The following is a 25,149-nucleotide window of genomic DNA, read 5'->3' as shown; positions in this document are numbered from 1 at the left end:
ATTCCAGAGTAATAATTTGAAGTATCTTTATTGAAACATTCAGGTAATTATTTAAAGAATGAAGCTCATTCCAACAAAACTACCAATTTAACATTTCCAAGTATAAAAAGATTAAAAATTAATCTCTGTGGGGATAACTTTTATCCCGAACAAATTACTGTTATTAACATACTTCATTGCACTAAAGAAACCATGGAGGAAGACTAGTCAATTTAATTGCTTTTGCACTTTAGAAAAAATTGCACTGATTTACATAAATTACCCCAAAATTACCCAAGCAAAGTTAACCTTGTTCATGGCATCCCAGCACTGCAGGCTTCAGAAGCTGAGAGTCAAATCAGGTGCCAGTACAATTCAAAACCCTCAGATTTGCAGATTATCAAAGTAAGTCCCACTACCACTATTGTCATTATGGTATTAAGGGATACCTGTGGGGGGGAAAAAGGGAGGGAGGAAGAATCCCAAATGGAGCAAACTGCAGTACTTGTATCCATCCAGTTCTAGAGGGAGGGGAGGGTTTGTATCACCATCAGGTTACTTGGGGAAAGCAAGTATTGCCAAAGATGGCTTTTCCACAAGAGACTCTGAAAATTTGCAGTGAAGTGATTAAGATGATTTGGGGGAAGAGTTTTACACTTTGGAGTTTGATTTATTCAAAGCTTTGCTTGTGCATTAAGTAGTCCCAAACGCTCTGAAGTTGTGCTCTATGTAAATAACCTAAATAATTTCTTTTGACTCTGTACAATTCCTACTATAAGTAAGTTACTGTTATTCAAAAAATAAGTGTCAAAACCATCACAAATGTATTGGTTTTCCAAGCTTTACTACAGCTATCTTTAAAAATACACAGCAGAAAGAACTCCAGTTACACTGCATGAACATGTTCAGTATTTGGTGTATAAATGGCGTGCAAAGGAAAGTAACAGTGCCTTGTGCTCCTTCCCAGAGCAGGGGTAGGAAGCTGGCCAGGCATGCAGAGGCACTATTGCTTTCTAGAAGGCTGAAAATTCTCTAACTCAGTCCCATGAGATCAGGGCCGTGGCTGGGGGTGCAGTGGTACAGGAGCAGGAACAAAGGGTGATGGCCCAGTGCTCCTCAGTGACTCCATCCTCAGGGCACCTGTCCCTCCCCAGGGCCCCCCACCCACCCCACAGCTCTGGGGCAGGCTGTGGGTAAGGGAACAGAAAAGAAGCAACACAGAACCTGGGTGACTTCAGGAGAAGTTTTGCAGGAAAGCCTAAACTGAATTTTAAATAGTAAAAAGGTGAACAACTGGCAGTTGTTTTTTATAAAGTAGAGTAACATAAGATAATTTTATAATTATTGGGTGCAACTGTATTTTTCATCATGTGCATGGCTGAGTGGTTAGTTAGCAATTTGTCACGCCTGGACTCCTGCAGGAAGGATAACTGCCAAGTGTTTTTACAAACGTTCATGAGCACTCAATAAATTTCACTACAGCTTTGGTGACACCAACATGGAGAGGATTAAAGCAACTGTAACAAGTGTACAATAAGACAAATCTCTGTCCCCGGGGGAGGGAATGTATATTTGTGCAAAATCCCAGTGACTAAGTTACAGTAGTTATTACTGTACTGTGTGTGGCACTGCTCACATCTTCAATGCACCGGTACCGGCTGCTCCCTGGGCAGGGGCCTCCTCAGCACAGTCTGAAATCCACGCTCTGGATTTTATCTTTGACTTGCTTGCTCCTCTGCCTTGGTGCAGTCTGGTGGTGATTGGTCACTGTGAATGTCCTCAGTGTCTGTCTTTGTCTGCACCACCTCCTTCTGCTCCTCTGCTCTTTCCATCTCCAAAGGTCCTTGCTCTTGGCCAGGGGAGAGATTTGGGGGTCTCTGGTCCAGCTTGTCCAGGTCATCACAGTGGCTGATGGAACTCGTCTCACTGAACCCATCAGAGCTTCTCAGAGACCTTTTGAAAGCTTTCTGACCTGTGAAGTGTTTGAAGCATTCAGTACCCATGGAGGCAGCAAATACAAACAGTGGTGTGCACAAGTTCAGTTTCCAAAGGAAGTATTGGAATTTTGTAACAGCAGAGAAGTAGGTTTTGTTTGCCTGCTACTTTGGACCCTGAACACAGACCCAGACAGGTCTGCAAAGTAAGAGCCCCTGTTACTGTATCCTGTGTATGCAGAGACAGAGAAACTGAGCTGAAGCCAAGCTGCCTGCTTACAAACTGAAATCATTCCAGGTTAAACAACTGAACTCAAAGTCATAGGCTGGAAGCAACCAGCCCAGAAGGTGAGTTAGAACTAGGCTTCCAGCCAGGCAAATCAGCATTAATTACTAATACAACTATGCAGAGGGTGCCACAGATTGAACAGATCACCTCAGAATGCTTTAGGCCACAAAATGTTTGGTAGCAACAGAAATGCAGCTGCTGAAGTACATGACTACATGTTATTATGCTTTTATTCCAAATAAAACTTTTGGCTGGTTTACCTGTTCATTTTTAAAGCTCAATAACCTCATAATATTCCACAGGAAGATTCTAGACTTCCTGGGCAGTTGTCAGTTAATTGGACAACTTCCTATAGTCCCAGGAAGAATATGTGGAGAGATAACAGCTTGGAGCAATGTTCTGTACCATGGTACATTAAGGTTTTTAAGGTGGTAGAAGATGAGCTCTAGTTCCAGATGTTACAAAAGATGGAAAGTCGTGTGGGTCTTCTGTGTCAGGGAAGTTTTAGAAATTAGACACAGAAACTTACCAGGAAGTCTTTGTTTTGCAAGGCTGGAAGTGGGAGTTGGTGGTGGAGTGCTGCCTGTTCCTTGGGCCTTTGATACATACATAGATTCTGTGGATTCTAGAGAGCCTGCAGGTTAAAAACAGTAAGTTGACTAAAACTTCTGAAATGGCAGTATTTGAGTTCAGACTGTCACATGAGGGTGATGCATTTCTGAAAACCCAGGGATGTGAGTGCTGACCCTTCAGAAGTGAATTGTTTCCCCCACCCTCATTGCACAGCACTGCTACACTCTGTGACATCTGCCCAGCTGCCAGGAAGGGTATCCAGCCCTGCAGGGTCAGCATTCCCAGGGAAGGGGCTGTTCTCTGCTCTAAGAACCTGTCACTTGCTGCATCCAGAGTCACAGAGGCCCTGAGCACAGAAGGAAGCTTTCCCTGCAGGGTACAGACACACAGACAGTTCTGGGTGTGCCAGATACTCTGCTGAGCCCAGTAATATTCATTTCTGTGACTGCCACAGTACTACTACAGTGAAAATCTATAATTTCAGGAAGTATTATGTCAGTACATCAGTCTCACTGATGTAAAAGCTTATAGGCAGCTCTTTCTACATCCCCAGACACAAATTACGAATCAGAGTAAATCAGAGCCTTCCACATCACACCATTCCTTTTGCTACAGTTTCCCACACAGCCCAGCTGATGCCAGGCCCCAGCTGGCTTTAACCTGTTCTCCAATTGCTGCACATGCAGTTTAGCACACAGAGCAGCACAGAGCAGGATGGCAGCAGCCAGGGGCCATCCCAAAGCAGGACTCAGGCAGAGATCCTGTTCAGGGGCACAGTGGAACAGGGGAGAGGCACTCACGTGAGGAGCAAGGTGCTAAGGCTGAGCTACCCCCAGCTCATGTATTGACCCCCCCAGATTCCTCCAGGATATGAAGCAGAGGTCACAGGAATGATTCCTTTCATAAGTGCCAGTGTCTATCATGGCTTTTTTAACATGATTCAACATGCAACAACAAAATGTAAACTGTACAAGAGAGCAGAAGACTTACTGGGTGTTACAGAAATAGTGCAAAGCATGTTCTTGTACATCCTGAGGGTGGATGATGTCCCTCATGATCAAACAGCACAGGAACTGTGCTGCAGGCTCAGCACAGAACTGAGCAGCCCCAGAGCCAGCACGACACAGCTGCAGGTGCCCCGAGCCCTACCTGCTGTCAAATTGAACGTCCTTCCCTTGGGTGAGGCTTGGAAGGGAGAGAACCAGTTGAGCACAGAGCCCACCACAGGGATCTGTCGCAGCAGCCCCTGCAAAGCACAACCCAACATGGTGAAAGAGCCCCCAGGGATGAGGTACCTCAGGGTCCCACAGGGCTGCTGGGGGGCCTCACCTCTTCCAGCAGTCGTTCTTCATTTGCTTTCTGAAGCTGAAGCTGTGCTTCCTGTATCCCTTTTCTAACAACTTCAGTCATGTTTTCCAAGAGCTAATAAAACCCAGAAATAAGGATATGTATTATTTAGATTCGAAACTGTCTTTTTAGTTCAGGTTTTCAGGATGAAGATGGGGTAGTCAGATATTTTTCTAATTTAAGACAGTATGTGACAATCTCTATTTCATTATGACTATAAATTAAAGAATGTACATGCTGACTGCAGGATTTTTTAACACATAAACCCAGAGAAAAAATGTAATTTTAAACAGGAATGGTACTTTTTTTTTTTCCACTTAGAAATGAGCCTATGACCCAAATTCTTTGAAAACCTGCTTAGCATACAAATGTTCCTCAGATGAATGTCTGGGAAGAATGTTTATGTTTATAGAGTACATTTTGGTTCCTAGAAACACCCAGGACTTTAATCAGCCTCACAGTAACAAGCTATGTGTCAGCCTAGAGGTTCATGTTGTTTTCCTGCTCTCATGAAGAGCTGCCACTGATCCCTGTGGCAGCCCAGGCCAGCAGCAGCAGGGTTTTACACTGCAAAGGGCAGGCAGCTTACTGGGACAGCTGCAGGGACAAGGAATGAACAAACCCAAGAAGCTCCATCTTTGTTTCTGTGAGACAAATGCCAATTTCCGTATATTGATGTTGGTTTTAACATTGCACAAGGACAGGCACTTCCTCCATCATGCCAAAAATTTGTGTCCCTGTCAGCTAATAAAAGGAAAAAGAGGAAGCTGCTCCTTTTCCCTCAGAGAGAGGCCAGCCAGGAACTGACTCCCATGGCAGCTCAGGACCCCTGGTAGTCCCTGGCTACAGCAGGGAGGGCAGTGGGGTGGAGTTCAGAGTACCAGGAAGAACCTCTGAGTTTCTGGTCCAGTCATCCTCAGCTTTGGTCCTGCCTTTCAGTGCCTTTGCTGCATGTCCCAGGGCAGCTGGACTGATGTGGGCTTTTTGTAAAATCCCCCTTCTTGTACCAACCCTCCTCATCTGAGCAGGGCAAGGGCATTCACAAATGGGTTCTGCTTCCCAGCTTTGGATCAAATGGCAAAGATCCACAGATTTACTGCAGCTGGGCCCAAGGACTGCACCCTTCTGACTTCCACTACACTTTATTCCTCTCTGGAACCTTCAGAACCCGAGAGGCCCCTTCAGTTCCAACCTCTCCACTACAACAGTTAAAAAACTGAAGGTACTCTACAGACAGAACTTTCCTCGTGTCACCCTCCAAGCAGCACAGGGAGTCAAGAGTGGGCAGGAAGTCACTGCTAGAAAAAAAGTCATTGCCATAATCAACACATTCCCATGAGCAGAAATAGGCAAAGGATTTCTGAAGTTCTATTTATTTTTGAGGTGAGAAAATTAAATGCCCAACACTAGCAGAATGAAGAGACAGACTAATGCAGCTCACTTAGGAATTCTATTTTAGAGAACATTTGGAGAACTCCATTCAGGTAAATGCTTTGACAAATAGAAATTGCATCATCAGCTTTATTACTTCAATAGGTAACTTGTAATTTCTGGGTTTAAGAGACCAATTTAAAGTTTTTCACATATTTTAGAGCATAGTCTTATCTTAAAGCCAGTAGACAAAGAATTGCAATCCCACCACATCCAGCAGTGAAGAGAAACACCAGCTCACAATCAACTTACACCTTCACTTTCGTTTTTTGACAGCTTAAAATCTGAATGAAAAAATGAGGCTACTTCAGTACTACTGAATGAAGGTTTTCATTAGAACTACTGCACACAGGACCATGAACACAAATCCAGACATCCCACAATATCATAATCCATAACTCTCTCTATGTAGACACAGATTATTCCTTCCACAGTCATTAAAACTCTTGTGGGCAAGCACAACCTTTACTTTCACAATGAACAAAACCATGTCCTGAAGCCAATATGAAAGGGGAGGAAAAAAGGTGTTTCAAAATGTTTTGAGTTATTAATACATACTCTTGAATTTTCTTCAATTTCTCTGCCTGTTGCTGCGATAGTTTCAACCAGCTCTGACACATCCAGATCCTCTGTGACCATGCCAATGTAAACACAATTCTTCTGCCCTCCGAATTCCGGACCTGGGGGCACAGGGAGAGTCAGGGCTTTGTGCTGAACACATCTGCAATCCTGCAAGGGCTGCAGCACTCATGCTTGTAAATCTGGAAATGCCAGTACACACACCCCTCCAGTACCTAAGGGCAGCATCTGTGTGGGTACAAATTATGCAGGGCAAGAAAGTTCAGCCCTGGGGGTTTTCAAAGACAGAAAACATCACCTGAGCTAGAAAAGCAGTGGATACTTTATACAGTCAAGGAGTTGTGTGGTAAATACCAGTGTTGAATATGCTTTAGGCTCCTTAACTTTCAGCCATTTACAGATTACTTGGTTCCACAACCGTAGGGCACATAATTTTTGACAGCTGATTAGAAAAAGATCAGAGTTCTGAATAAGCAAATTAATACTTTCAGCTATCATGTGGCACTGTGTAAATGTGAAAGTGTTGCTAATTATCACAAAAGTCATCTAAAGCTTTTAATTGAGCCACACAAAGCAGTGAAGCCATCAGTGCCAGTTTGGAATGAGATCTGCTTTCCACTAGATCAGCAGATTTGAGAAGGCTCCATCTCCACCCAGAAATGCTGCAGCTTTTGTTCTTTCTGGCAAGGAACCCTTCTTGGTCTAGTTGCCCATACATCAGTTTTCACAAGGATTTCTGAGAGCAGCTCACCTGGTGAGCACTCCTGAACTGAAACACGGGGGAGGAGGGAACAGTTCCAGGTGTTCCTTCTGCAATAATCACATGGGTAGCAGCTCATTCTGCATTATAATGACCTAGCGAATCATTCTAGCACAGCTAGGAGAGAATGACTACGATCTTGAAAAGAAGTTCTTTAAATAGTGCAGTTACCCAAAGAAAAGGTGAGATCTGACTCCAGCTCATTTAACTTTTTCAGAAGTTCTGTATTGATTTTTTCTAGTTCTTTTTCTTGTTTGTCATCATTCTTCTCATCACTGTGATAGTTGTACCTTCAAACCAAGCCAAGAGACAGCAATTTCACTTTACAGCACATACAGAAGGACCTACACATTTAGTACATTTCCACAAATTCCTGTATTTTACAGACAAAAACCTCAGAACATTACATCTCCTACGAGCAAGTTTACTGGCATTTGTCATCAGGGATTGGGGGGTGGGCTGAGCTTGCTGCTGCAAACTCAACACAACAGATTTCTGGTTGCTGTATTGATTACACCTGAACTGATTTGACTATACAGAATCCTTCCCAGAGGGCTGCATCAAATGATCAGAACAGACACCTGGAGGGTTTTTTAAGTCTATTCAGCATATCAATGAGTGCCATTATAGATAAAAATAGAAGTTATGCTTGGCTAAAGACAGTGGAATGCACTTGCTCATTCCATATCCCCCACACACACACACAGCTTCCAGTGTTACAACTGGTGCTCAAAGCAGCTCTTCAGCTTTTCTTTAAGAAATAATCAAAGAAAATTACTTTATAAAGGCAATTTCCTAAAAAGCACTCGAAAGCTTCAACTGGGTGCAAAGCCAGATAACAATCAGCAAACAAAACATCCAAATGACCACTGAAGAGACCACGTGGTCCTGCCTGCTCAAGCACAGACTTTGCAAATACAGCATGAAGAAAATAATTTACCTCACAACACCTAACCCTGGCCAGCCAAGATCTTCAATATACAACAGGCTAACTGTTCTTCTCACTTCTTGCTCAAACTCCTCTCTCAGCTGCAGTGTGCTTGTCAACACTGGAATCTTCATTTTCAAGCAGTCTACCAAGTGATCAATGTCTTGTATTTCAGTTCCTAAAACTGCAGAGCAGAAGTGTTAGTGTCTGGTAAGTGTGAGGGATGTGACACAGATATCTGAATTAAGGATTTGTAAAGGAGCTGCTCTGCAAGTTAATCACAAATATAACTTACAGATAGTATTGAATATCTTGGTCTATTTTGGTTCAGTTATCTATGCACTGAGACATCAAAATGAAAGGAAGTAAGGATTTCATAAAAACTAATAAAAAGGATTTTTTCATGTTACAAACTGATAAGGATCTGTTACAATACCCTTTTACATTACATCAGTAGCTAGCATTAAAAAAACCCCTCAAACATCCTCTTCCTGTAGCCCAGCTGGACACAAATTGGCTTCCATGGTGGTTAAAACAAAACATCACAGCATCACCAAGTAATTGTACTCTACAACCTGCTGTTCTGTGTACACCAGGGCCTTCTCTCACGAGTGTCAGCTGTTCTACAGCCTAAGCCCCTGACCTCACACAAGCCAACAGGAGATACTGTGCACCCCCTGAGCCCTGCACACTGCTCTGTGCTTCTGCTTTCCAAAACACAGATTTTTTTTTTTTTTTAATATCCCCCCTCCATCACTAGTTATAGAAAACCCTGGAGGCTTAGTAAATAATTATTCCAGCTAAGGAGCTGTGTTTTGAACACAAGCACCATTGTGGTGTTGAAACACCTGTGTAGAAAGGTCAGGCATCTGGTGTTAAGCAGCTAAGAGAAGGAATTTAACTGCTTTTCCTAATGAGTTTAAAAAGTAACCAGGAAGTGTTTCTGTGCAGAGATAGTGAGGAAACGTGGCCCACAACAGCTGTGCTTCCATTAATGCACCCAGTGCTGGGGTGCAGCAAAATGATAAAGCTGAGGTGGTTTTGTTTGTTTGTAAGAAAATCCTCCCCACAGGAAAATATCCTGAGAAGCTTTTGAGCACATCTGCTTTTACCTCAGGAGATTGTTGTACCATTGCACAGCAAAGGGCAGCACTTACAAGGGGCTGGCTGGAGTGAACATTACCTGCAGAGGTCATGAGCGGGCTGAAGCGCACACACGTGCCTTCATCCTCCAGTTCCACCACATCCACCCCGCTGGCAGGAACCAGCTGTGCCAGCTGCTCTCCCAGCTGCAGGGACAAGGCACAGTCAGGGAACGGGGCAGGGATGGCTCCTGCAGGCCCTGCCTCAGCTCAGGGAACAACATGGACACAGTTTTCTCTCAAAATCAGTTCTTGCACCAAAATACTTCACCCTGCGGTGAGATAACTGAGTTCAACAGATCCTTGAAATCATGGAAATTTGGGATAAGCTGCAAGTGTTACAAGTCAGAATTTTCTGCAAAATTGCCATGGCCATTAGGTGTGCCATGATTACTGCACAAGGGATCCAAACCAGCCACATGCTCAGCTCTGCCAGCACAGGCTTCTAGAATTAACTACAGAGCTGGAAAAGGCAGCTGTCTGTTCAACAATACACAGACACTGGCAATACAGCATTTGGTTAATTTAAAAGAATTCTGAAGTTTACACATATTCCACAAGATCAAGGGAACAACCAAGAGTTTAAGATTCAGGAATGATTTCACTACTAATTATGTGCAAAATGATCAGAAATGTGAAAGCAACATTGCTTCAGAGCAAATTAATCTTTTAAACAGCCACAAGTTTTGCAAAGGGAATCAGATCAAGAGCATCTTTCAAAGTATTCTAAGAATGGGTTTATGGCTCCTGATGACCCCCTGAACTACTCCCCTGCCACTCCCCTCCATTCTTACCCACTGATTGAAGGTGTCATAAATGTGCCCTTCATTGCTTATTATGGGGCGTTGAATAGTTGAGGCCTGTGCAGCATGTGAGGTCTGATCTGAATCAAAAGACACAAGAATCACAGAAGTGGATTTTTATTTACTTAATTAAATAAAAGACAACCTAAAATTTAGATAAAAGACAATTACATTTCCTAGCTAATGTAACACATCTACACCATGTACTGGGCCTGGAGCAGATTAACATGGATGTTTTTGTAAAAATATGTTGAACACAATAAATACTGGAAGTAAACCAGAGTTGAATGTAATAGTTAAAAAAAAACCAAACCAGTAAAATACTTCTGAGTTTTGAGGTTAAAATGCCCCAATGGAAATACAACCAGTGTTTTCACAAAGCAAAGTCCTGTCACAGGAGGCTGCAAATATTTAATACCTGTGACAGCATTTCCAGAGCTGTTCCCAATGTGTTCTGCTGCTTTTAAAATTGCAACGGGAACTGTAATCAGTAAACCACAGCAATGTAGTGCTTGCCACAAGCTCTGAAATGTTTGAAAGGAACAAAAGACCTGAACAAACCAAAATCTCTCCCCACCAGTATACTCATACTCAGCCTGCAACTTGTAAGAGACTTCCATCATCTGCTCCCAAGATCAAAATCATATGCAAATCTTCTTACTCAAGAAGGCAGAAAATTACTTGTTATGAAAATTCAAAACACTGCAGTCTGTCTAAAAAAAGAAGCTATCACGTGTATGATTTGTCACAGATTATGACCAGCATTCACAACCTTTTTAAAAGCACGTTGCATGAGAGAACTGCACTACATCATATTTATCTCAAATTCATTTGGTGAACTTGTAGTTTAAAGTACTGTAGAGAGAGGGGTGTTTTTTTGGTTGTTGTTTGGTTTTAAATAAATCACCTACCTCTATTTGAATATTCCTGGAAAAACTTGAAAACCACCACAGGTGAACTCAGTTCATCTTCAACCTTAAAAGAAAAAAAAATATTTCCCCCTGCTTTTTTAAAGATTTAACACCATGTACAATTCCTTACACTGCTGAGCAAAGCTTGAGCTCTCTTGAAAATCACCCCAGAATCACTGGGAAACATTCAAGAAAGTTCCAGCAGGAAAAGTAAGATTGTAATTGCTCCTTCTTTGGAGAGATGGACTGTGCCACTTCTGGAGACAGTCTGAGGCTATTTCATACTCCTAAAAATGCCAAGATTTATTTGAGTAGGAGGGTAAGTGATACAGTAACTTGAACTCCCAGGGCCATTAATACTCTACAGCTTACTCAATAAGCTGACTAAATTTTCTATGCATCAAATATCAACTAAAATTCAGGGGTGAGGGTCAGAGTAAAATAACCAAACCCTGTTGGACAGGACATCTCACAGAAACTGAATTGGAATGAATATATTAGCTGTGATTTCTAAACCTGTTTCTGGTGTAGAAACCTCAACTGGGATAATTTTTGTGTACAGTATCAGAGGGTTCACAATATGATTTCAACAGCAGGGTAAGATGCAGCCAGAATAGATTAGAGACACTTAGGGAAACTCGTTTCATAGATGTATTACTGAGCAAAGCCATGTTCTAAATGGAATTAAATCAAGCTTTGAATACTTCTGGATGCTCTTCTGCACTCCCATGGGTGCACCAGTACAGAGCAACACGATCCAGAGGTCACGCACAGCCAAGCCACGAGCTTTCACTGAACACCAGAACTTAATTAGAAAGATCCCAAGTATCTTCAAAACAATGGTTATGATTAACATAATATTTTTTAATAATTTATTTTAGTCAAAGTTATTCTTATCATAACAGGCAGAAACTAAGATATACAACCAAAGTATTAAAAACAGACTGTACCGAAGTTTTAATGAAATCCAGATTTTTCAAGTTTTCCAGCAGCCTTTGACTCTAGAAGACCGGAGCAGGAGAACAAATGGAGGAGAGAAATAGAGTTTTAGAAGTTAAAAGTTATTCTGAAAAACATTAAACAGTTGCAAATTTTGAGCAAACCCTTCCCAACATGTCAGACTCAACCAGTTTTCATTTGTCAATTTGGAATGCAACAGAAAAGTATTTTCTGGGTTTAGTTAAACACTGACTACAATGTGACCTTTAAGAAATAATATTTTGCATATAAGCACTGCATTTTGTACCTAACACGTTATATTGGACTTAACTTTTACTAAAGTAAGGACTCCAAATGTAGTGCACTTGTACCTCAAGAAATGTTTTGAAGTTGTTTTTACTAAAAGTAATTTACCAGTATTTAAATCAACAAAATGCCAAGTAGGTAAATAAAGTCTCTCTGTAGAGCTTTCAAGCAAAATTAGTTAAGAGAAGTGACAAAAAAGGAAATTATTATGTTACTCCACTGTCTAGGAAGAACAAAGACTTGTTTTTTCTCATTTATAAAAATATACATACAATCTAATAGTAAAAACACAAAACCTGCCTCAAGCATTATCCTGTGCTTTCATCATGGGTGAAACCCAATGTTACACTATCAACAACTGCAGTATTTTAGTTGAGTCTTCTACAACACATCACAATAACCAGAAAGATCTGTCAAGAGCTGCCATAAATCCCTGCTGGGCTGTTGCTCACCAGTTGTGAGGCATGTTTTATCCTCTCCACAATGCCATCGTGGCCCAGGTACTGCAAGGAGAGCCACAGGGGCAGGGCACGGAGCTTCTCCACGGGCTGGCTCGATGTCAGCCCCGCTGCCAAGGACTGAGGAGGAAAACAAACAAAGCACTGTTAACCTCTCCTCAGTGCTGCCACTTTGCCAGCTCTGGAAATTATCATTTAGATGCCTATGAAGAACATGACAGCACACTGCTCAGAATCAGAATCCCAGGATCTGGAGGATGGTGAGTGAGAATCTGAACATACCAAGGATGGATCCTCGTGTCTGTAGAGGGTCACAGCAGGCACTGCAGGGAGCCCCAGCCAGGAACCCAGAGTCAGAGTCATGCTGTCACATTTTGTAGCAGCCTGAAGTTTAGTACAATAAACACAATATAAGCCATATATATTTTGATTAACCTTATATAAGCACATTTTAAAGCTTCTAGATACAGTGAAACATACCAGTACAGAAGAGGAGACATAACCCAAGGCCAAAGTTGCCAGATTCACGCTGGAAAAAAAAAGTGGGTTTAGCATAACTTAAATATGTATTAAGAGACAGCATTTTAATCTGCAGTTTAAATATTTCATATTGATGTGTAAAGGGAGGTAATTTTTGTTCATATATATTTCATTAACAATGCAGGAGATGTTGCTACTTGGTATTCCGAGATTGAAAACTCAAAAGTAAAAACCTACTTCATTCTCAAAATTTTCAGTCCAACATTTGGTGAAATCATCACCCAAGGTCATATCCATAATTTAGCATCATTTTGGTATCAGAAATAAATAGTATGCAAATACAGCTATTCTAAAAAATACCAGGAGAAACTGTCCTTATTTCAGCTTCAAAAAATATAATCTTAGAGCACTGGAGTCTTCATTGACATTGTCCATGTTCTTGGAATTTATTTTTCTTTTGGTTTAATCCCCCTCCCAGTTCTCCTGGCTCTTGCTGAAGCCTTCTTGACTACCTTCATTGAAGTGCCATTTCATTCTCAAAAACCATTGTGTAATGTCCTCCCTGACTTATAAGGTCTTTTTAGGCCTCCCTGGCCTAGAAGATCTTTGTATTAATATTTCAAGCTCTTCAAAGCAAGGGCAGATAAGATTACCATCTGAATAAAAGTGATCACTAATCTGTGCTGAAATTACCTCTCCAATTAATTCCTCCTGTGTATGTAAATCAATTTCTATCTCACAATAACAAATTATAACCATATAAAATGCTTACTATGACCAACTCAAGTTGGCCCTATGGCTCTGTGTGAGCTGTTAAATTAGATGGTGTCTATGAGTCAGACTTTCCATTGAACACAGTTCCAGAGCAGTAAGTCTCCAGTTCCATACCCTTCCACATGGAGCCACATCTTGTGCTGCTCACAGAGCTCCTTCAGCCGGCCCAGCTTGTCCGTGTGTCCAGCTCCTGGAGTCCCTGGTTGAACAGGGAGAAGGCAGTGACAGAGGATCAGCCTGCACTGAGGCTCTACCAAATCAGGACTCATCTCAGATCACCTTCCAGGTCCCAAGCAAGTAACAGTCACCTCCCTCATTCATACTTAAAGCAAATTTTGTACATGTGTTTAATTAACTAGACGAAAAATATATTTTTCAAGCTAAAGTTGATAGCACATCCATCAAAAGATTCTGAAGTGGTAATGTAAAACTGATTTTTAACAAGAGATCTGCACTCACTAAAGGAAGTTACAGTCATATTAATACATCAGCTGGCATATGCAGAACTGTAACAGCACAATCCAAATTTGAATTAGTTAAATAAAATCCCCTTTGGACAGATAATTATTGTGTGGTCATTAAGATATTTCTTGATATGCAACCACTGAGCTGTTTAGGAAAATTTTTGGGTTTTTTATTTGATACTTTTTTTTTTTTTTTTTTATTGTATATGTATTCATGAGGTAGCCATGGGCATTTTGTGATTGTCCACAGCACTTACCAGCATTGGCCACAAGCAACAAAGGCAGTTTTCCAAACTCAACATCATCTTTAATCAGTCTGTCCAACAAAGCAACATCCTGGTATCAGTAAGAAAACAATGTTTGTCAAACACTGAATTGTTTCTGCTGAACTGGGAAAATGCATTAAGATTGAAAATGAACAGCATTCTGAAGTTCTGAAAGGAAACATTCTCAATGTCTTTGATTTTGGTTTGCATTTTCTTCCTCTCAAAGGCAAAATAATCTGAATAAAGCATTTGTGAAAAATAAAACACAAATACATCATGTAGTGTGTACTTGTGAAAGTACTCCATCTACTCTTATTCTAGAAATCTTGCACTAAAAAGCACTTTACTTAAAAGACATTAAAATATTTTGCAAATGACAAGACCAAGATACAAACTCCTTTTAGAAAATGTCCATCTATGATTCGCACAGCTTTAACACAGAAGACTTAGAAGTTGAAAAAGTAAATGTCTTAACAGCTTTTCCTAACAGCATACTTGATATTCATTTAGTGAGGCTTAAAAACCAACTAAAGCACAGAAAGAGTTCTTAGGGAAGACAAACTTACCATTTGGTGCTGAGATCCAAACATTGTGTTACAAGGCACACGGCACATGCAGGAAAGGGGCAACCCTAACTGCAACAGAAATGATGGAATTTCAGCTGAGAAATAAATACTCTTTTCATGTCCTCACTAATACAGAGTGACACAAAAACCAGTGTGACAATAGAAACCGTAATATTACATTATCAAGTAAGTTTTCTGCTAAAACTTATAAAAAATAAATAAGGAAAAGCACAGAACAAATTATGTATGTTTGAGCTCAGGTCTATCTCACATGACCAACAGCTTATGTAAATCACAATGCAACCTAGAAACAATCAGTCATTTTTTACAAAGTTAGCAGGCAGGGTGCTTTCAGTGGAAGTATTCAGAAAAGTTTTCTTCCTCCCACTGTATCACTGCTGCAAAACACAGGCTGTAAATAAAAACTCAAAGTCTTTTTCCCAGACAAATGGTTTTATTTTAAATGTATGGTCTACTAGAGCTGAGGTTATGCCCAGTTATGGACTCTGCTTCTTTTGCTGTTATTTCCACCATGAGGAAAAATAAGTTGCCAAAATACCCAAAGCTATTCAGGCAATATGAAGGCAGGTAGGTTGTACTTGCAGCTAAAGCCCCCAGACTGAGTTTACCTGGTTGCAGAGAGCTTGGCCCAGGCCTGCTCTGGCTGCAGAACTGATGTATATGACAGGCTGCTTAGTGTAGAGCACGTTAAAGCCCTCCAGTGTGTAATCTTCATAGCGGGTGTGAATTACCAGTCGACAGATTTTTAGGAGACCTTCACGATCATCTTCATGATAATAAGCTGATCCATTTTCATACCTGCCAGAAAAGCCAAGTAAATATGAGAGACGTAACCAACAGTCAGTTTAAGGACTAAAATAACACTGATCAACAAAAAAGCTTGCCATGGGACAGAGAAGATAATAAAAAACCTTCTATTTTCCCAGGTTAAAGTAGATTAAAAGAAAACTTTTACAAGACAGGCTGAGATTAACAATGAGAGAAGCCTAGTATATATTTTCATTTAGACACAGAGTAAGAAAGAAAGAAACATCTGGGTTCCTTTAAGATTGCCTTTAGAGAGTTCAAAACCTTGCTTACTAAAAGTGGAGTGTGGGAGGAAACACACAAAAGGCTTAATTTTGGTTTTAATATAGATTTAAATTATGGACTGCTAATTTTAAAGATAATGCAACCTATATTCTTTAGGCTAGGTGAAGGTTGTGTTGAGACCTTCCAAGGATTTCTAAGTTTGTGACACAGTGGTTTCTTTAGTTGACATCCTCAGTCAAGTCACATCCATTTTTAAACACTATCACTAGCTTGTCACAGCAGTGATTCCCAGGGACTCACCTGAAAAGCCTGCAGAGCCAGAGGGTAGTGTCAGAAAGGATCCTGGTTGTAAGTTTTCTCAGCCTTTCCCTGTCCAGCACAGATATATAAGCAGCCAAACTATGTCCCAGTAGAGCCATGTGACCCTGCTCACCAACGTTCTGAAGTCTGCAAGCCAGAACAGAGGAACTGCCAATCAAACCCAAGTCATGGGCATTACAGCAATATGGGCTTTATGGATTTCTAACGCAGCCTGGCAGAATTGGTTGACTCGCAATTTAAATATTTAGCAGAGAGAAGTGCAGTAAATCACAGCCACCCTCCTGTACGACACACTAAGCTGCCAGTGCACACAGAGCACCTCACCTGGCCCAGCTGCTCTGTGAAACAGCCAACATGAGCTGGAACTAAGCACCTTATCTGCACTGGGACTGGAGAGTGCATTAATACCTTTCTCTCCTATGCACAGAAAACTCAGGATGCTGACATTACTATTTTTAGAGGCACAGCTTTTCTTTATTAGGGTTTTTTTGTTTGGTGGGGTTTTTTTTATTGGTTTTGGGTTTTTGGGGTTTTTTTTTAAATCTTGAACATATTTTTTGAATGCTAGTTTTCAATAATCCTCTGCAGATCAGTTAGTACTATTTCCATTTTACTGAAAAATGGAAACAAATTTTATTTCCTTTCATTTTAAAATCTACAGAGATACATGATAAAAATCTATTGGTATTCAAATCTTTAAGACTTAAAACAACTTTCAGGAAGTGGAAGAAATGAGCTGTCACATGAGAAACATTTCCCTTGTATAGCTCCATTTAGCAATTAGTAATGGAAGCTTTGTAATTTTAAGAAAGCCAAGCTTCATGCATTATTCTGCTTCACTATATGATGTAAGGTGCCTTTAAAAAGTTACCTGGTTGCACAATATTTTACACTTTAAAATACATAATATATATACTTATGGATATAAATATATGTACTAAAATATATAGAGAAATTATATATACTGAAACACATATAGAACTTAAGTGGATAAGTTCTATAGTGATCAGAATATTAAAAAATCAGGTGTCTTCCACATCCAGTAACTGATATTGGCCTCACCTGTAGGACTGTGAAGTTTCCTCTTCCTCCTCTCCATGCATTAGGTTCTGAACTAACTGGAGTATGCTCACCATATCCTGGCCACTGGGAGGGGAAACAAAACCACGTTAAAGAAACACAGACAGGAAAATTCCAGCATGTAAAAGAGGCCATCTGGGACACTCCACTTTTACTGAATGCTGAGTACAGCAACAGAAATGGTTCATTGGTCTCAGGAAAACTGATCACAAAGATGAGGATGCTGAATCAATTCAAAACCCTAATTGCTTATAGTAGGAGACTCAGAAAAACAATCTACTGATACCTGAAAATTTGGTCTGAGAAACCTGACTTGCCAACATTGAATTCTTACTACTACACAGCCAAGCAAGGCAGTAGCTAAGGATGCACATTTCACTTCACCTGAACCAGCCTCAGCTCATAACTCAGCACATCTCTTAAACAATTCCCTACAAATCTCAGTTTGTGGCAGACACAAGCTATCTTAGACTTCTTACATGACATGGTAAAACTGGAAAAGATCCACCTCAACTTTTCTAACTCCAGCTAAAATTAACAGTAGTGTAAGAACTTACACTGATAGCTGAAATTGCTTTTTATTCATAGAAAAGATAACTCAGTGTCTCCACTCAAAACCAGGGTTAGTTCCTGCACAGCAGAGTCTTAAATAGCTCTTGCAATATTTTCTGAAGTGCTAGCCTGAGCTCCTGCAGGATCATCTCCCACAGAGGACACAACCAATTTAAATCTTCATTTTCAGGTGAATTGGTCTTACCTGCCTTATGGACAAGAGCTCTGTTTAATTTCTAAAGACAGCTGTGCTGAAAAGGTGGGAGGTTCCTGGGGTTTGGTTCTTTTTTTCTTTTGTTTTGGGTTTTTTGTTGGTTTTGGTTTTAGGGTTTTTTTACTGTTTTCTACCTTATCAGTCTCAGTTATTTTTTTAATCTGGGTGCTTTAATTCAATAGAAGTTTATGTTTACTTTGAGTCCCAATCACAGCTGTAGGCACCACTACTTCATCAGATTCCAAGAGTTCAAAATTTCAGTAACTGAGGACAAATAATCTTTTTTTCTCTTTTCTACACGAGAATGAAAATAGTTGACTATAGTATTCCCTTTTTTCCCCATGGGAGTATGGGAAAAAGTTTATGATGATGCCTTGAAAAATGTTAAGTTTTCCATTAATGTAAGTTGCTTGGAAGACAAACATGCTATGTGTAGTTTAAGATTTTGAAAAGAGTGTATTCTAAAAATTGCTGCTGCTTACCTGCCTTGGAGTGGCCCAGGAATATCCTTCCGTGCATACTTCTTTTCATTTTCCTCCTCCACTTTCCTAAGTTAAAGACACAGAATAAACTCTGTATTTAGCTTGTGTTTGATAACATCAAATATGTAATTGACTTTGACTTGTAGAAATGCAAACTGACACAAATCTATTTCACTGACAATAGTTCAGAAATAAACCAGATGAGACCGACACAAAAGTTTCATTCAGACTGAATTAAAGAGTTCCCAAGTTGTTGGGGTTTCCAGCTCTTTAACAGAAAGCTTAGAGAAGAATCTCATAGATACAGGAATCAAAAGTTGCTGGCACTGCAATAATAAAAAAATAAATCCTAACTTTGAAAAACAGACTTGTTTTGGGTATTAGAGAACATGCATATGTATACATTTGCTTTAGAAATCCCAGCATTTGAGAAACAAAGATGATTTGTATAGATGTAGGCTTCAGAATGATGATGTGACCTTAAACTATAGGAAAATGAGGGGTTTCTCTGCTTAATGCCAGTGACACAAATAATCCTCCCCTTAGCACAAACAGCTGTTGTTTCTTATTGTACCTCTGATTATCTTCCAGCATCTTCATTGCTTCGTTCAGGTTCTTCCCCATTTCTGCTAGAGTAGGGTCCACCATCTTTTAGGAAAAAGAAAGCAACTTTCAAGAAAAGATCAAAACCCATTTGTCTTACAGTCTCTACAATCTAATAAATCCCAGGAGGGGTTAAAACGTCAACATTTGGATCTACAAAGACAAGAAAGTATCCTTTGAGACTGCCCTAGATGAGAAATAAAATAGCATTGTTCCCTAGCAGACTTTTACAACGGTAGTTTTCAAAACAGATGAGAAAACACCCAACCCAGATACCCTTGGCAATCTATTTTTTCCTATTTCTTGTACCTTTAAACCGGTTTTTAATCTTAACTAATTGGAGAAATTGCCTTCATGTAGACAGAAGAGTGAAACTAACCTGCAGCAGGCAGCTAAGACAGGCTGACATGCAGCAATTATCCTCCAGCTGCACAGAACAGGCCAAAAATCCTCATCTCACTGCTGAAATCAGGTAACCCCAGGTATTGCCAGGATGGAAGAGTTTAAAAATCATGGAATTTATTTGCCCTGAACCAATGACAAGCTCAAAGTATTTTCCAAAGAACTGCTCTGGCTGTGATGAAGTCTCTTTCATACACTTTAACCCAAGAGGCCTGACAGAAGCTTGTGACACTGACACCAGACACCTGGACAGGAGCATTTATCCATTTAAGGATTTGATGCCATTTGAAGCTTCCAGAGAATGTGGAAGGTGTCATCTGGCAGAGCCTGATTTACCTATATTTGAAAAATAAATATACCCCAGTGTGAGGGGAGAAGGAAACACCACTGCTAAGCCCCAGCACAAAATTTAGATGCCAAAATCCCTTGACATACTCAGGTGACCCCATTACAGAGTCCCTGCCTCCCATAACCTCCATAAATTCAACACCAAGCCAGCACCCACATACCAAAGACTCTGGTGGTTACCCCTGCAGGCTGCTGCTAAGGCTGGGGGACAGGGGAAGGCCAGGGGTTTAAAGAAAAAAATCCCACAAGCAAATGCATTCACTCAGGCAGATGCACACACAAAAGCAAATTTAATCACAGAAGGCAGTGGGATTCATTTACATGAGGATTTTACACTATTTTCATCGAGAGGACTGATCAAGAAAGGAAAAAAAATTAAGTTGAAAGTTACCATATGTTCAAAGACTATTTTTAACCCAATATTTTGAGATTTAACTCACATTACAGTAAGTGGTAGGTGGCTGAAAGAATCAGTAGCTGGGCATGGGCACAGTGATCAGACCAAGACTGACAATTCTCTATTCTGTGGCTTTGGAAGCAGCCAGTTACAAATGTTTGGGGGAAGAACAAAACAATAGAGCAAGAACTGAGTAATATTTTACCATCAGAAATCCCAGCATTCAGCAATAAATAGGATTTTACACTTCTACACTGACTTGCACAACAACCACTGGGTATGAGGACCACAACCTAATTAAGCACTGAGTGACAAAGCAGTACAAATACAAAAAGTTCCAGACCTCATCACAGATTTAAAAAACCCAACACACACTGCAAGCATTCAGTACTCAGAAGAAAACAGACATAATCAAAGAAAATATATAAATTTGATCTTTGGCAACATGTTCGCACATTTTGAGTGATTTCCAGAGTTGCACCATGTCAAAGAAACTCTGGAAAGAAGTTCAGGAAAAAAAACCCAACAGTTTGGTTCCTGCAAGCCCTTAAAAGAGTAAATTATCACAATCTACTGATTATGATTATCTCACATAATTTAATTCAGGCTGCCATAAAACATCATCAATGGCTGGAAGGCAGTTACTTGTTTGAGCCTTCCTTAGCATCACATGCAAACATTCATATCTGTTGTAAATGAGGACTCAAGATGTAGAGACAGCATAAAAAGGGCTCTGAGCTGTTTTGTTTGCAGGTAACAAAATTCACCAGCTGAAATGACATCAGATGTTTAAAACTGCACATCCCTACCCTTGTGACTCATCCTATCTCACTCACTAATTACACACACATGAAACCCTTCTGCCAATAAGCTGCCAGAATAACGACATAAAATACACCTTTAAACTCCTAAGGTACACTAAGCTCCAAAAAATGCTATGAAATCCACAAAGTCTTTGAATTCTGATATGGGCTGAATTTGAAAATTAATCCCTTCTGATTTTTTCCAGTTGCTAAGTGGATATGCAGCAATTCTTTTCTCCTCTGAATTCTGGAAGGAGAAGAAGCCCACCTTCACCTGCTGAACGTTCTGGATGTTCCTCCTCTCCTCACATTAGTAAGGCCATGGAGCTGGGAAGCAGGAGACTTTCTGCTTCTTTTAGGCAGCAAGAAAAATAGGTGTGGCAAAGTTGCAGCAACAAATCATTAAGTTAAGAAAGGTTTCTGAACACACTTGAATAACAAGAGCAGCAATAGACAGTATTTTTTTCATGGTCTTGAACAGGTTTTGAAAACGACTGTGGGAGGAGTTCTTGAACACTCCCTCCTGAAGCACAGGACAGCAGAGGTGTGGAGGGGGTTAAAGGAGCTGCAGGAAGTTTCTGCACCCAGTCCTTCCCCTGGATCACAGGCAGCCTTTGGCCAGGGCACTTACAAGCCACACAAATCCTCCAAGCTCTAAGAGGCACCAGCCATGACTTTTTCCTGCCAGGGGTCCATTCACATGCCAGCACCTCCTGCCTCCTTCAGCCCCTGACACACCTCACTCAGCCCGCTTCAACTTTTATCATTCACAGCCTTCCAATGTGTTAATCCAACTCCCTCAGGTTATCCTGCAACAGCTTTGATTTTAGCCACTTCCCTATTCTGTAACTAATCTGTTACTATTTTATTAAGTACTTTGAACTGTGAACTGTTTATGATTTTACAGGCAGAATGTCACACCTCGGAGTCACTTGGCAACTGGGGAGAGAGGATAAGGGGCCATTCTCCAACTGTGATAAGACTGAAAATTAATTGCAAATTCAAAAGGGAGAATGCTGCTTCTATAGCAATGTTTTCCAGTCTTGGTTTTGCATTTCTGTAGGCTGTACTCCTAATGAAATAAAGGGATGAATTTTAAACAGTTTACATAAACTCATGTTGTGAGAAGCAACTCACAGGTGTACCTCATTCCCTGTTTCATGGGAGCTCATTTTCCCACTACATTACTGTAACACCTTAAAAGAAGGTTTTACCATAAATAAATAAAACCTCTTCTCAATGGTAAATTAATCTCAAACAATGTCAGTATTCTTCAGCCAAAAGAATATTGTTTTTATTCTCCAGGGTAAGAAAAGTTTAAGATAACAAAAAAAAAGCAGACACTTCATGACTGGCTTGAATAAAAATGGCACTGTGTCATCACAAGGCTTCTGCTTACAGATATTCACTCTTTTAATCTTGATTTATTCCCCTGACATGTGCCAGGACCTTAATGCAGCTCAGCTGCCTGAGTTTCCTGTAAACTTACCAGGATGTTGTGGTAAATAGCACAGTAACAAAAGGCAGGAGCCACAGGCTGAGCAAGAAACCAAAACTGTTTTTTTCATGTTTAGGGAAAATACTGCTGTAGAGATAGCAAGAAGTTACAAGGAAAGAATTTGCACTGTTTTACCATTGACAAAGTCACCTAACTTGAAATTTAAAATCCTTCAGAAGATTGGTCACTTCTATCAAAATCCAAATGGGGAAAAAAAATAGAATAGTTCTGTTAAGGCAAACTTCTGAAATCTAACACAGGCTTCCAGAATTATTTTAACAAGTTCAGCCCAACAAAGGATTACTAAATTTCAGATAAAATTAATCATAATTATATCACTTATGATACACAATACCTTAAAAATAATGCAACAAAAAAAAAAAAAAAGCTGCTGAAACAAAGTTAATTTGCAAAATCAAACCAAGAGATGTGTGGTGTGCACACCTGTGAGTCAGATTCTGCAACGATTTTCACTGCAGTCCTACTGTGCAATGTTTTCAATTCTCAGGAAGTTTCTCATCTGCTAAAAAAATCTTTTTCCATTTGCAAGACCCTAAAGACTGTAGTCACCCAACGTCACTGCATTACAGCTCATTAGGTGATTGTACCAAAATGATTATGAAAAATACAAAGTTGCAACAAATGTTAATACAAGTTTAAAAGTACTTATCACACCACTGGCACCCTGCACAAATACACAGCAAGGAGAGAACCCATGGTTCAAATAAAAGTCTCAAATCTACTATGATAATGCTTAAATTATGTCCATGAGATAAGTGGACAAACATTCTCTGCAGAAAAACATATCCCAGCTTGGAGGAATTTTAAATATATTTGGGGACAAGAATTCTGACATGTCATGCTCAAGACTTGATAAACTGCAAATTGTACAGATTTACCACAATCTTAACCAAAGACTATTCCAGGAGGGCACTTACTGCTAAATATCTAGAAGACCATAATTGTATTATGGCATTTTATTATACAGAGAACTACAGCTTTTATCACATATGTGGGGAAAAAGCTGTGATAAACAAGAGAGAAGTAAATCAAATGATAACTCTTGACACATATCTATCTGCATATATGGAAAAATCAGGAAGTTTTTACAGACTATTCCTCATGTCAAGAATAATAGAAACATGGACATCTTTTAGGTATTTCATTCTTACAGTGTGTTTATTGCTTTTTATTATGAACTGGTCAAGCAAAGAGCTTGGTCAGTACTACACTTGCCCTATACTATTGCACCTTTTTAAATAATCCTGTATCACACCAGGGTTCTCTTTGAGTCCAGTTCATAGACAGCATACTCCAAACTATTCCAGTGAAATTTTAATTAAGTAAAATTTTTCAGAACAAGCAGGAGTCGCTTCTGCCAGCACTAGTAAAGAACCTAAGCTTTTAAACACTAACAAATACTCTGTAACACTGTATTCTTCAGAAAGCTTGTATTATATCAAACTTTTTTTGCCACGTCAGAAAGATATTGCTGAATCTCCCGACCATTTCACTGGAGCACATCCCATTCAAATTTCTCCGGACCACCCCAAGGATGGCATAAACCCGAGCATGCAGCATAGAGTAATGACGCAAGGAGGGGCGTGTGCATCCACAGCCTCAAGCACACCAAGCACAGGTTATTGCCGGGGCTCGGTGTCCCCACGGCCACCGAGGGCCGGGACAGCTCCGGGAGGGGCAGGAGGACCCCGGGCCCAGCCGGTGCCTCCGGAGCAGCCGCGGGCTCAGGGGCCGAGCGAACGGGCTCGGTCCGGGCACGGCAGAGCCAATATTTGCTTTGTGCACTGCACGGGCAGAAGAGCAAACACAGGGCAGCGAACGCCTCCATGTCAATTCAAAAAAATGGGTAAAATAATAATTTATTTAGTAATATTTCCTCTCCTATCCTGCTGAAGGCTAACACTGACAGGAAATAAGCTCCATCTTTTTTTTTTTTTTTAAAGAAAGCAGAAAACCCGCTCCTGAAGCATTTCCTGGTAGTTATCCTGCCTAGGTCCGGATCCGAACACGGATGCCGGTCACACCGGCGGCTGTGGGGGCCGAGGGGGACACGCCCGGGGGCTCCTCTGCTGCCCCAAAGCTCCGGCAGGCAAAGCCGCCTCAGCTCGGGGCAGCGCCGCGCACCGAGACCCGGCCGCCGCCGGCCCGCGCCCCTCCCCGCGGCCCCCGCCCCACCGCACCCGCCGCGGCCGCTACTCGCGGCGCGGCCCCGTCCCCGTCCCCGTCCCCGGCCCCGTCCCGGTCCCTGGTCCCGGCCCGGCGGCGCTGTCCCGCAGACCTTCTCGAGCGAGCCGTCCATGGCCACGGGCCCGGCGCTGCCGCCCCGGCCGCTCCACGCTGGCAGCGCTGACGGAGCCGCGCGGGGCGGGCCGCGCTCGCGCGCTCACCTGGGCAACCGGCCCGCCTCCCGCCGCACGCACCACCGCGCCGCAGCGGCGGGGGGATG

The 25,149-nt window shown here is 41.2% G+C and overlaps 1 protein-coding gene across 2 annotated transcripts; it reads right to left on the bottom strand.

Moving 5' to 3' along the window:
- Window positions 1-9: 9 nt before the first annotated feature.
- Window positions 10-25,149, bottom strand: PDXDC1 (pyridoxal dependent decarboxylase domain containing 1). 2 transcript variants are annotated; one of them, XM_036392150.2, is made up of 23 exons: window positions 25,091-25,149; window positions 19,206-19,279; window positions 18,632-18,697; window positions 17,366-17,449; window positions 16,283-16,429; window positions 15,559-15,748; window positions 14,930-14,998; window positions 14,355-14,433; window positions 13,748-13,832; window positions 12,860-12,908; window positions 12,662-12,763; window positions 12,374-12,499; window positions 11,627-11,677; window positions 10,677-10,740; window positions 9,757-9,845; window positions 9,004-9,109; window positions 7,833-8,004; window positions 7,064-7,182; window positions 6,112-6,233; window positions 4,105-4,197; window positions 3,925-4,021; window positions 2,732-2,836; window positions 10-1,951 (listed from the first exon to the last, which is right to left on the bottom strand). In XM_036392150.2, the coding sequence occupies exons 2-23, from the start codon at window positions 19,277-19,279 to the stop codon at window positions 1,692-1,694; spliced, it is 2,349 nt and encodes a 782-aa protein (XP_036248043.1). In that variant the 5' UTR covers window positions 25,091-25,149; the 3' UTR covers window positions 10-1,691. The 2 variants fall into 2 exon arrangements, with proteins under 2 accessions (XP_036248043.1, XP_036248042.1); XM_036392149.2 differs by lacking the exon at window positions 25,091-25,149 and adding an exon at window positions 24,982-25,073.

This window comes from Molothrus ater, chromosome 16 (assembly GCF_012460135.2).
Source record: "Molothrus ater isolate BHLD 08-10-18 breed brown headed cowbird chromosome 16, BPBGC_Mater_1.1, whole genome shotgun sequence".
Lineage (NCBI taxonomy): Eukaryota > Metazoa > Chordata > Aves > Passeriformes > Icteridae > Molothrus > Molothrus ater.
The sequence above is the reverse complement of the archived record's forward strand: the minus strand, read 5'-3'. Positions and strand labels throughout refer to the sequence as shown.

Bases quoted from the DNA above. Each gene is read 5' to 3' on its own strand.
- PDXDC1 (XM_036392149.2), bottom strand. From the start codon at position 25,002: ATGGACGGCTCGCTCGAGAAG. The intron at 12,764-12,859 runs GTATGTTTCACT...ACTAAACTTCAG, and splicing joins ATGTCTCCTCTTCTGTACTG to GCTGCTACAAAATGTGACAG. The intron at 10,741-11,626 runs GTACAGTCTGTT...TTTTCTTTTAAG, and splicing joins TGGATTTCATTAAAACTTCG to GTTGAAGATGAACTGAGTTC.